This window comes from Camellia sinensis, chromosome 4 (genome assembly GCF_055761805.1).
Source record: "Camellia sinensis isolate YWXY chromosome 4, ASM5576180v1, whole genome shotgun sequence".
Classification (NCBI taxonomy): Eukaryota; Viridiplantae; Streptophyta; class Magnoliopsida; order Ericales; family Theaceae; genus Camellia; species Camellia sinensis.
The window spans coordinates 157377879-157389537 of NC_138964.1; the positions used below are offsets into that span (position 1 = coordinate 157377879).

At 36.4% G+C, this 11659-nt stretch overlaps 2 protein-coding genes across 2 annotated transcripts in view; one reads left to right on the forward strand and one right to left on the reverse strand.

Moving 5' to 3' along the window:
• On the forward strand, nucleotides 1-10103 carry LOC114262908 (replication protein A 70 kDa DNA-binding subunit B; the record flags this gene model as incomplete). The annotated part of the gene is given in 15 exon segments (XM_082923769.1): nucleotides 1-77; nucleotides 1362-1508; nucleotides 1591-1809; nucleotides 2344-2518; nucleotides 2661-2893; nucleotides 3281-3330; nucleotides 3413-3515; nucleotides 3598-3614; nucleotides 8571-8693; nucleotides 8779-8857; nucleotides 8932-9076; nucleotides 9348-9508; nucleotides 9617-9655; nucleotides 9657-9732; nucleotides 9818-10103. Coding segments are annotated over 15 exon segments (1845 nt in total), but the record flags the coding sequence as incomplete, so codon positions are not given.
• A 994-nt stretch (nucleotides 10104-11097) lies between these two features.
• Nucleotides 11098-11659, reverse strand: part of LOC145788741 (glycerophosphodiester phosphodiesterase GDPD6-like) — an 11167-nt gene continuing 10605 nt past the window's right edge. Inside the window, exon 8 of the mRNA XM_028203346.2 lies at nucleotides 11098-11447. Within this exon, the coding sequence (XP_028059147.2) occupies nucleotides 11208-11447 (240 nt within the window). The 3' untranslated portion in view covers nucleotides 11098-11207. The remainder of the gene's footprint in view (nucleotides 11448-11659) is intronic.

The following is an 11659-nucleotide window of genomic DNA, read 5'->3' on the forward strand; positions in this document are numbered from 1 at the left end:
CATCCGGAGTCATCATCCCAAGTCTCGGAGATCGTGGTCCAGGTTCTGGATCTGAAGTCTACTGGAAGCAAATACATGTGATCTCTCTTTCTCTCTCTCTCTCTAATTTGTTGAAAATCAGTGTTGTAGTTGCCTAATGAGAGATGGGTTTTAGTCAATTGGTAAATTTTCCTTCATTTTAGCGTCCATTTGTTTTGTTTGGTTGCTGAGAAAAGAAAAAAAATGGGATTTTCGAAATTTGAAACTCAATCTAACTAACCGTTTGTCGTATTTGAGCCAAGTTGGGTTAATCGAATAATCGTCTAATTTGCGATGAAAATGTAATGAATTGAGTATTTTGTTACTTGATCTGAACGGTCTAATTTTTTATCCACCGCTTAAATTCTCTCAAAATGTTGAGAATTATAATTTGTAGGGTTGCGGTTTTCAATTTAGGATTTCAGTTCTCCCTCTCTCTCTTTCTCTCTCTATCATGATTTAGCTTACCGCAAATTCTTTGATCTGGAGTTGCTAATAGATTTTATTCTTCACAAGGGTACTTTTAAATCCAAGCATTTTGAATGCAAAATTTGATGATAATCAGATTTGTATGGTCCTGATCCGATTCGATGGCCTGCAAGGGAAGACAAGCTATGTTTGTATTGAGTGATTTGGAGAGAAAAGAAAAGAAATGGAGAGATATGTATTTCTCTTACTTGTTTGGATAATTTAAGTGGAGAGAAATGGGGAGAAATAGAGAGAAATTCATTTCTCTTATATCTCTCATTTTCAATCTTTTCAAAATGGAAAGATTGGGAGAGAAAAAACCAACATATTCTTATATTTTCATAATACTAATTTTATTTCTGTAAAAATAAAAAAAATATAATGATTGACAAAATATAAAAAGATTATTTTGGTAATATAATATAAAACAGTTTCTTTTCTTTTTTCTTATGAAATCTAACCAAAAAGAGAGAAATAACAATTATTTCTTTTTCTTTATTTCTTACATCACAATGATTTCTTTTCTTTTCTTCTCTCTTATAACTTAAGTAATCATTTATTTTCTTTTCTCTTCTAGCTTCCAAACATAGTGTGAGTCTTTGTGGCATTGAAGTGTTGCCGGCCAAAGACCCTCCAATGCCCAAGTTAGTAGTGGAGACATATAGAGAGAAAATAGACCGAGATTAGAGATGGAGAGTTTAGGGTTTTGGGTGCATACCTTGGCCTTTGGGCCACTAGCGGTGGACCTCAATCTTGTTGGGCCATGGGCCCTATGAGTTTTGATCTACCAAACCTGGACCTTACCTCTGTATATATGTCAAATTTAAAGTTAGTCTACATCATGATATTTTCTCAAACAAATTGGTTGCTATCAGGTTTACGGCGAGTGATGGGAAGATGAAGCTCAAATCACTCTTACAATCTAGTTTATCATCTGAAGTCATGTCAGGAAATATTCAAAACTTGGGTCCCATTCGCATTCTTTATTATGCAGTCAACGACATCCCAACAAAGAATGAGAAGTGAGAACAAAAATCATATACTCTAGTATTGTCAATTTGTGGGTTTTGAAGCTAACCTAGAGTATCTTTCAACTGATTTTAGGTTTTTGATCGTCATTAAATGTGAGGTGGTATCTCCTGCTCTTGAAGCAGAGCTCAAGGCTGAGGGCATAAGTGAAGAATCTGGTATTATACTGAAAGCAAAACAAGGAATGGACCTAAAGAGTGCGGTAAAAAGTGTAGAGATTCGTATTATTTTGAAGCCAAAGCAGGAATTGGTTGCTAGATCAGTAGCTCAGATAGTACTCGAACAGAATGGGAAGTATGTATTATTATCTATTCTCATGTACATTTATACTATCTGATACACTAATTGTATTTAGACATTTATTTGATTGTAATTCTTCTAAAAATGAGTCATTGAAATTTTGTTTTTGCATAATTTCACTTGGCTACCAGTGTGTTTTTGTTTTGTTAATTTATCTGTGAGTGTTGAGTCACCAGTTTTCTTCAAAGCTTAAGCTATTATGGAATGGGTCTAACAATGGATATCAAGCTCTTCAACAACGAACATGAGAGATTATGGGTTTTGAGAATTGGGCCCCGTTTGGGGCCTTACCTTTTTAGTCAAAAAGTCAAAAAGTTATCCTTTTAGCCAAAAAGCAACAACTCATACCAAAAAGTCAAAGATTCTCTTTTCTCTCTACTTTTTGCACATCTTTTCGTAATTAGCCAAAAAGTTACCCCAAACATATAAGTTTTTTTTACCTACTTTTTTAGCCAAATAGCCAAAAAGTTACTAAATTAGTCTGTTCCCAAACGAGGCCTTAATGTTGTATATTTGTCTGAATTTCAGTATGGCACCTTCTGCAAGAATGGCGATGACAAGAGTTCATCCACTTGTTTCTTTAAATCCTTACCATGGAAATTGGACCATAAAGGTCGCAGTTACAGGTAAAGGAAATATGCGAACTTATAAAAATGCCGGAGGAGAAGGCTATGTATTCAATGTAGAGTTGACAGATGAAGATGTATGTGGGCTTCTATTTTTTAAACAAATGTAATATGTTTCTTGCAGCAACCTCTGTTGTATCATGGTAACTTGTGTCAATAAACTATGATTTTATGAAAAATATGAATGCTGATGAATTAGACTGATTGTTTGTGGTGCAGGGTACACAAATACAAGCAACGATGTTTAATGAAGCTGCAAAGAAATTTTATGACAAGTTTCAGTTGGGAAAGGTTTACTACATATCAAAGGGAACTCTGAAAGTTGCTAGCAAGCAGTTCAAGACAGTACAGAATGACTATGAAATGACATTGAATGCAAATTCTGCGGTGGAGGAAGCAAGTGATGAAGCAACTTTTATCCCTGAAACAAAATTCAATTTTGTCCTGATCGGGTGTTAATGGATTGGAGTTAATCCGAATCTGATCCAAAAATCCAAAGCCGTTTACAAAAAATCCGATCCGATAATCCGAATCCGTTTAATCTGTTCATTAAACGGATTGAATATACAAAAATCTGATAATCCGATCTGATTATTCTCAATTTGAATGAAAAAAACACAAAATGAAAAAAAAAAAAATCAAATCAAATTTATAAAATTGTAGCTCAATAAATAAATAAATAGATCGGATCAGATCGGATTATCGGATCGGATATCGGAAATCATCGGATTCGAATTCGGATATCTATAATCGGATATGGGATAAATGGATTCGGATTTGTCTTAATTGGATTGGATTCGGATTTTGACAGATCCGATCCGAATGCGATCCATTTACAGGCCTACGATTGATCAATTGGGTCCATATGTCAATTCAAAGGAGCTTGTAGGTAGGATTGATTCCTTCAACTGTTTGGTTTATTTCTATCTTTCCTCTCTGTAATATAATTCCTTCATTGTTATGAACTGCAGATGTTATTGGTGTGGTCCAAAATGTATCTCCTACGTTGAGCATTCGAAGAAAAATTAACAGCGAGACTATTCCAAAGCATGACATAACTATTGCAGATGAAACGTGAGTTATATATATATGCAAATTACCAAGTTTTCCCATTTTGTTGTCTTGTATGTTGTATTGAAGCTATGGCATATTATAGGAAGAAGACTGTTGTAAGTTTTCTGAATGAAACTGTATATTAGATTGAATTCATTGAACAAAGAATACATCACTTATATAGAATACTGATTCCTAATCCTAAACGAATACATCACTAACACTAATTTCTAATCCTAAACGAATACATCACTAACACTAATTTCTAATCCTAAACGAATACATCACTAATATAGAATTCTGATATATGTAGAACTCTACTTCTTAATCCTAAAAGGAAAAAGGAATATAGGCATATTCTCACACCCTCGCTCAAACTCAAGGTGCTTTAGCAGAAAACATTGAGAGTTTGTCAAGGAAAAATCGAAATCGAGTAGTGGTGTAAATCTTGATGAAGAAGTCAGCAAGTTGCAGAGTCGAAGAGACAAAAGGAAGCGAGATAAACCCGGACTGCAGATGCTGATGAACGAAGTGACAATCAATCTCAATGTGCTTTGTCCGTTCATGAAAGACAGAGTTATGAGCAATTTGAGTAGCACTGCGGTTGTCACCTATGAAGCACGGACACGTCTCTGGAGGCAGCATATGGGTGTCGAACACGTGTCGGACACGGACACGCGGTAGACACGTGTCCGACACTCGACCTAACGTGTCCCTGTTTTTTTTTTTAATTTTTGCAGGCAGACACTCTTTCAGACACGCTTGACACGTCGTGGACACGTTGGAAACAGAAATAAACCCTAACCAGGAGACAGAGAAACCCTAACCCATTGAAGATAGAGAGAGAGAGAGAGAGAGAGAGAGAGAGAGAGAAAGAGAATGAGAATGAGAAAGAGAGAAAGAGGAAGAACCTGTTGAAGCCTAGATCGAGGCCTCTTCGTCTCTGATCGAGGTATTTCTTTCGCGTCTCTGTTTGTCTCCTCTCTCTCTGTGTTCGTCTCTCATCGTCTTCATCTCCTCTCTCTCTGTTCTCGCCTCTCGTTCTCTGATCGTCGTCTCTGATTGAGTCCTCTTCCTCTCGTCTCCCATCTCCTCGCTCCCTGTTCTCGCCTCTTCCTCTCTCCCATTTTTTTTGTTTGACTCTTCACTTTTTCTCCCCTCTTTCTTTATTACCGTCACTCCCTCTTTTATTCTTTTTTTCTTTTTTATACCTTTTTTTTTTGGTAAATAAATAATATAAATAAATACAAATAATATATTTATTTTTTAATTTTACATATAATAAATAAAATAAATGAATAAAAATAGTATATATTTTTTAATTTTACATATAATATATATAAAAAATTATATATATTAAACGTGTCCTCAGCGTGTCGTGTCCCCTATTTTTTAAAAATTTGCGTTTTTACGTGTCTGTGTCGTGTCCCGTGTCCGTGTCCGTGCTACATAGGTTGTCATAATAGAGAGAGGTCGGGGAAGACTGAGGGACGCCCAAGTTAGATAAGAGACCACGAAGCCAAATAATTTTAATAGTAGCATGAGTCATAGCACGATACTCAGTTTCGGTAGTAGAACGGGTAACAACGGTTTGTTTCTTGCTTTTTCAAGAAATCAGGGAATCGCCAAGAAACATACAGAAATCAGAAGTAGATTTATGATCATTAACATCACCAGCCCAATCAGCATAGGCATAGGCCACCAAGTCTAAGGAAGAAGTAGAAGAGAATAGCAAGCCCTGAAAGATAGTACTACGAAGACAGTGAAGAATCCGAAGCAAAACAGCCCAATGTATAGAGCGAGGAGCAGAAACAAACTGACTAACCACATGGACAACATAGGCAAGATGACTGTATTGGAATGATGTTTTCCAAGTACAGTACTGTCAATGAGGTGTGGGATTATTTGCTAGGTGTTTATCAGCAGTCCAACTTTTCCAAGCGGTATGAGTTGGAAACAGTTATTTAGAGTGTTCGTCAGCAGGATTAGACTATTCAGGACTTTTATATTGAGATGACAGGTCTCTGGGATCAATTGGCTCTTATGGAACCACCTAGTCTCAAGATACTGGACGCTTATCTTGAGTTTCGGGAGCAGGGTCGTTTAGTGCAGTTCTTAATGGCTCTCTCCTCTCTGTATGAGGCTCACCGATCTCCTCTTCTCTCTGTGGATGCTATTGTTCGTGAGCTCCTCTACGAGGAAACCCGTCTTAAGACGGCCAGTTAGACTCTGCCTCCTTCTGTCTTCTTGGCTCCTGCCAAGCCTTCGTTGTTATCGACCCCACCTTCTCATCAGTTTCAGGTCACTGCGAAACCCAAGAAAGGACTATTAGGGCCAGATGAGTGTGCTTTCTGCCATCAGAGGGGTCATCAGAAGAACAACTATCCTAAGAAGGGATGTCAGCCTGCTCCATCTTCTCAGACACAGTTCCGCGGTCCTACTTCGGGTACTTCTCGACCTCTGCTCTTACCTCTCTTCATTCAGGTTTGTTTGGGTCCTCTTCAGGTATCCCTTCTTTTGGCTGGCTTTTTGATTCTAGCACCTCTCATCATATGACTCCTCACATTTATGAAACCAAAGTCAGAACTTGGGCATTATCACAATCCCAAGTGTCACAGGAAGTCAGATACCCTTCCGTGTTCGGGTTCGATAGACGAGAAACAGAACCAGAAATATAGCCCCATTTTTTTTGACTAAGAATAAAATTCTTCATAACACTGGTCTAATAGGCATAATTGTCACCAGTGAGTTTGCATTTGATGGCTTGGATTTTAGTATACAACATTGTAATAAAGCAAAGTTTATGGTGTCCAAGTATACAATATATTTAATGAGAGGGGTCAAATTGTAATAATCCTAAAGTTAGTACAACTGGGTCAAATACTGGTGAACTCAGATACCGATAACAATACTAGAGAGAGAGAGAGAGAGAGAGAGAGAGATAACCAGAGAGCTCGATGACGATGTCGAAGCCCTAAGGAGAACCAGTGAGACAGAGAGAGACAGCGAACCAGAGTAGACTCTCGCAAGAGAGTGAGTCACGAATCAGAGAAGATGAACCAACCACAAACCAGAGAGAAGAACCACGATCCAGCGATGCAGAGAGATGCGCCAGAGAGGACTCACACAGAACCACGGATCAAAGGCAATAGAGACCCAGTCGCGAGGGAGAACTAGTCACAAAACAAAGGGAAGAACTACGAACTACAGCCAACTTAGAGTCAACAAATAGTAAATGGCTTCTAGGGTTCCGACGGAGGCTCTGATACCATGTAAGGTCAAGCAGCATCTCTTTCGCACTTTCGAAATGAAAGATCTGGGACCATTGCGGTATTTTCTTGGTATTGAGGTGGCTTTTTCTCCCAAAGGTTACTTTCTGTCCCAGGTTAAGTATGCCAATAAGGTTATCCATTGTGCCGGACTTACTGACACTAAGCTTTTTGATACCCCCATTGAGCTTAATGTGAAGCTCAACACTACTGATGGTGTTCCTCTCCCTTCTTTCTGGTCGGTTTCCTTATGAGGCGTTATTTTCTTAACTTCCTAATTACTCCATCCTTCGTGTGTTTGGGTCTGCTTGTTTTGTCCTTTTACCCTGTAAAGACAGGACCAAACTTAGTGCCCGGTCTGTCTTATGTAAGGTTCTGAAAAGCGGTTGCAGTCGCCGTAACGGTGACGGTGACACGATTGCGGTTGTGGGGTGTAAAGGCCGCAGTGTAACGGTTGCGGTAACCGAAACCGTGAATTTTTTTATTTTTTGCACAATTTGAAAAAAACTTACCGATATGCATATTTTTTTTCCATGATCATATTTATTGGTTAAAAATAAATATTGATAAATATTTATAAATTTTTAAGTATGATCCAATATATTTCATATTTTTAAATCACTATAAATTGAGTTTTTTACATTTTATTTTAATAATTAATGACTTTATATTATACAAAAAATCAATCACTAACTATTATATATAAGATAATCAATGATAAAAGTAAGACAATAAATAAGAGCCTAAATATATATATATACATATTTTAACCAAGCCAAATAGATAATGACCATACTTATTATTATTATTATTTTCAAACAATATATAGATAGACACATACAAACAAAATGGATTAGTGATAGCAGCTGAATAGAATAACATAGGTCTTACAGTTTCAACAAATCAATAACATGTTCTTCATCTTCCCTCTTCTCTCTCTCTATCTCTTGCTCCTCAATTTTCTCTCTTTATCTTCCCTCTTTTCTCTATCTCTCTTCCCCCATTTTTAGTTTTTTTTTGTGTGTTTTTTCGAAAGAAACAGTTTGGAACCGCTACGTAACGGTGCGTAACAGGCCGTTACGGCTATTACGGCACCGTTACGACCGCTATGGCAGTCGCTACGGCCGACATACCTGTGAATCTCAATCACACTGCAAAAGCGACCGTAACGGATGGCGGTAACTGCCCAAACCGTTACGTAACGGTGTTACGTAACGGTTGCGGCCGCTTTTTAAAACCTTGGTCTTATGTGTCTTTTTGGGTTATAGTCTCACTCAGAAAGATTATCGCTGTTATGACCCTGTTTCTTGTCGCCTTTATGTCTCCCACTATATTGCTTTTCTCGAACGTCTATCTTCCTTTCAGCTTGCTTCCCTCATCACTCCAGTTTTCAAAGAGGATTTGATTCATATTGATCCATTTCCTTCTGAGGTTCCATCTGCTAAGTACATCTCCACAGTTCTTCCTGCGCTTGTTTCATCTTCTCCTCCTGCTTCACCTTTGGTTGCTTCTCCTCCTTCGGCTTCTTCTTCTCCTCCGTTGTTAGTTTATTCTCGTCGCAAGGCTCCTCCTCCACCAGTTATCTCTGCCCCTGCTCTGATACCATGTAAGTTTTCTGAATGAAACTGTATATTAGATTGAATTCATTGAACAAAGAATACATCACTTATATAGAATACTGATTCCTAATCCTAAACGAATACATCACTAACACTAATTCCTAATCCTAAATGAATACATCACTGATATAGAATTTTGATAGATATAGAACTCTACTTCCTAATCCTAAAAGGAAAAAAGAATATAGGCATGTTCTCACAGGTGTCTCTATGGAATGATCCCGTGACAAATATAGGACAAGAACTGCTGGATATTTCTGATAAGTTTCCTATAGTTGCAATTAAATCACTAAAAGTTGGCGACTTCCAAGGTAATCTAGAATGTCTTGACAGGTAACAAATTTGTAAGTAAATAATTATTTAGTTTAATAATATGTGATGTTTTTGTTGTTGCAGGTGTATCTTTGTCGGCTTTGAGCAAGAGCATTGTAGTGGTAAATCCAGACACAGCAGAATCGAGAAAGTTGAGATCCTGGTAAGTCTTTGTGCCTTTAGTGACTTAAGTTTATTTTAATAAGCTACGGAAAATCATTGTCATTTTGCATATAGGTATGATTGTGAAGGTGAAGTGACTTCAATGGCTTCTATTGGATCTGGAATAAGCCCTGCAACCAACAATGGAATGAGATCCATGTACTCTGACCGAGTCCCCCTTCCTCACATAACCCATAACCCATCACTGGGTGAGGAGAAGGTAACCATAGCATCTCTTCATGGTCATTCCAACTCAGAAGCTTCTTTTTTTTTTTTGTATGTGTGCAAGAAATATTGAAAATCAGCAAAGATTAAAGTTCTAAACAAAGAAAAAAGATGAAAGAGGGCTATATTAAGTCACATCTGCTTTCAGTTTCTTTAGATTTCATGTTATCAAGGCATGGGTAGGACTGTTTCTAATTTTTTTGTTATTATCATAACTTGAAACTGAATTCTGAGCTTCTGACACTCGACTTAATTATGTCAGGCAGCCTGTATTTTTCAGCATAAAAGTATACATTAGCCTCATCAAGCCTGATCAAACCATGTGGTATCGTGCTTGTAAGACCTGCAACAAGAAAGTAACCGAAGCTATTGGATCTGGGTATTGGTGTGAGGGATGCCAGAAAAATGATGAAGAGTGCAGCTTAAGGTTTGGATCTTTGAAAACTTGAGACTTGGATTCGATGATAGCATTACATGGCAGAATCTGTTCTATGAATGCTTTGATCCAAATTAATTTCTTTGTTTTAATTTTCAGATACATAATGGTAGTGAAAGTCTCTGATGCAAGCTGCGAAGCTCTCTGTGTTCAATGAACAAGCGGAGATAATTGTTGGGTGCTCTGCTGATGAGCTCGATAATCTAAAATCTCAGGTAAACTATCGATAAACAAAATTGATTTGATACTTGATTGAAGAAAGCAGTTCTTAACTAATTATGTTACTTTTCACCATTCCAGGAGGGAGAAAAACATTCTTTCCAACAGAAACTGAAAGAAGTTACATGGGTTCCTCATATTTTCCGAGTCAGTGTAACACCACATGAGTACATGAATGAGAAAAGGCAGAGGATAACAGTCAGAGCAGTTGGCCCAGTTGATTTTGCAGCTGAATCCAGGTTTTTGCTGGAGGAGATATCAAAGATGAAAGTATCTCAATAGTGTGTCTAGTCTTACTTTATTGAACTTTGAACTGAACACAGTTTATATGTTTTCCAGACAATCAATATTGGTGGTTTTTTTTGCATTCATCAATGTTCATAACAAATTCGAAGTTCTGATTTTTCTTAATCTTCTAGACCTTTTGATGAATAAGACTTGTTCGGTCGTTGGTGCAGTGTAGGGGTGGGCATCAATACAACATCGTGTTCATTTTGTCAGTTGGGATTGTGTTAGAATTACCTTAATAATAGCCTAACTTGTTTGTTTGTGTTGTTATCGTGTTGTTTAAATAGTGTCATGTCAATAATTTTTACTTTTTAGTTAGTGAAAAATATGAGTGTAGTAAAATTATTTTTTTTTTCTCACAAATTAAATTTCATGAAACTAATGTTTATTACAAAAAATATTTCCATTTTTCTAATTTTTAAATATTATACCCTATTATCATATTTTATGTTAGATAATACATTATATTAACTAAAAATAAAAAATTATATACTTTTTTATTCATTTTGGAAAAAATATTTTTTTATTCAATTGGATGGAATTATAGAAGGTGCTAAAAATGTTATAGCACCTTTTAGTAAAAATAGTATTAAAATATGTGATTAATTTTTCATTAAATGAGTTATTCTTGTCAACTTTACTACCTTTTTGATGTTCATGTTATCAAGTTATATTATATTATTCATGTTTGTATCAAAAAACAACAATGATAGAGACCACTAATTTTGGAGCTCTAAAATAACCACTAATGACATGGCACTCAATAAAAAAAGAAAAAAAATACAACACCAATGCCAAAACATCAAATCATTCATGGTGAGACCTACTACCACATCATTAGTGGTAGCACTAATTAGTGCTCCCACTCATTTTCCATCAAAAATTTATCAATTATAACTCATTAACTTCGTATACGGTTTGAGTTATGCCAAAAATTCACACCCTTAATCCAGTGCTTGATTATGATAACATACTGGTGGAATGTAATGCAACACAAACATTTATTTTTAAGCTTAATTTCATATAACTGACACCATTTGATGAAACTTAAAATTTGATTTGGTTTGGCTTGGTTTATAAAAATGGAAAAGAAAGTTGTTATTAAAATTTTTCTGTGTAGAAGTAGAGGTTACATTTGACAACAAATGTTCAATACAAAATAAAAAATACAATGAACCATATCTCATTTCTTTCTATACTTGGAGAGCATCAATGCAATCTTATGCAATAGAGCAGATGCATCTTTGTCATCCAACGAGAAAGGGGAGTTCCATTCCTGAAACATATGGAGGCTGCCGGTGAAATCTGTAAAGAGTCCATCTACTCCTATCTTGTTTATCCAGTACTCATATTCGACGTAGGGGTCTTGACTAAAGTTGTAGTGTAAGCACATGTTCTCATTCCGGTACGTGTATGGGTGCACCTGAAACGAAATCACAAAACCAAGTAAAGATTTTGCATATTTTAATTTTAACTCAAATGGAAAACAAAATCTTGAGTATACAAGCAAAAATGAAAATTTTTGAATACTCTTCAAACAAGATTATCACAAGTACGAGTTGAGAAACACAATGTGAATGGTCAATAAGGAGGCAACAGATAAATCCTTTTCTAGGCTTGCAACATTTTTCAGGA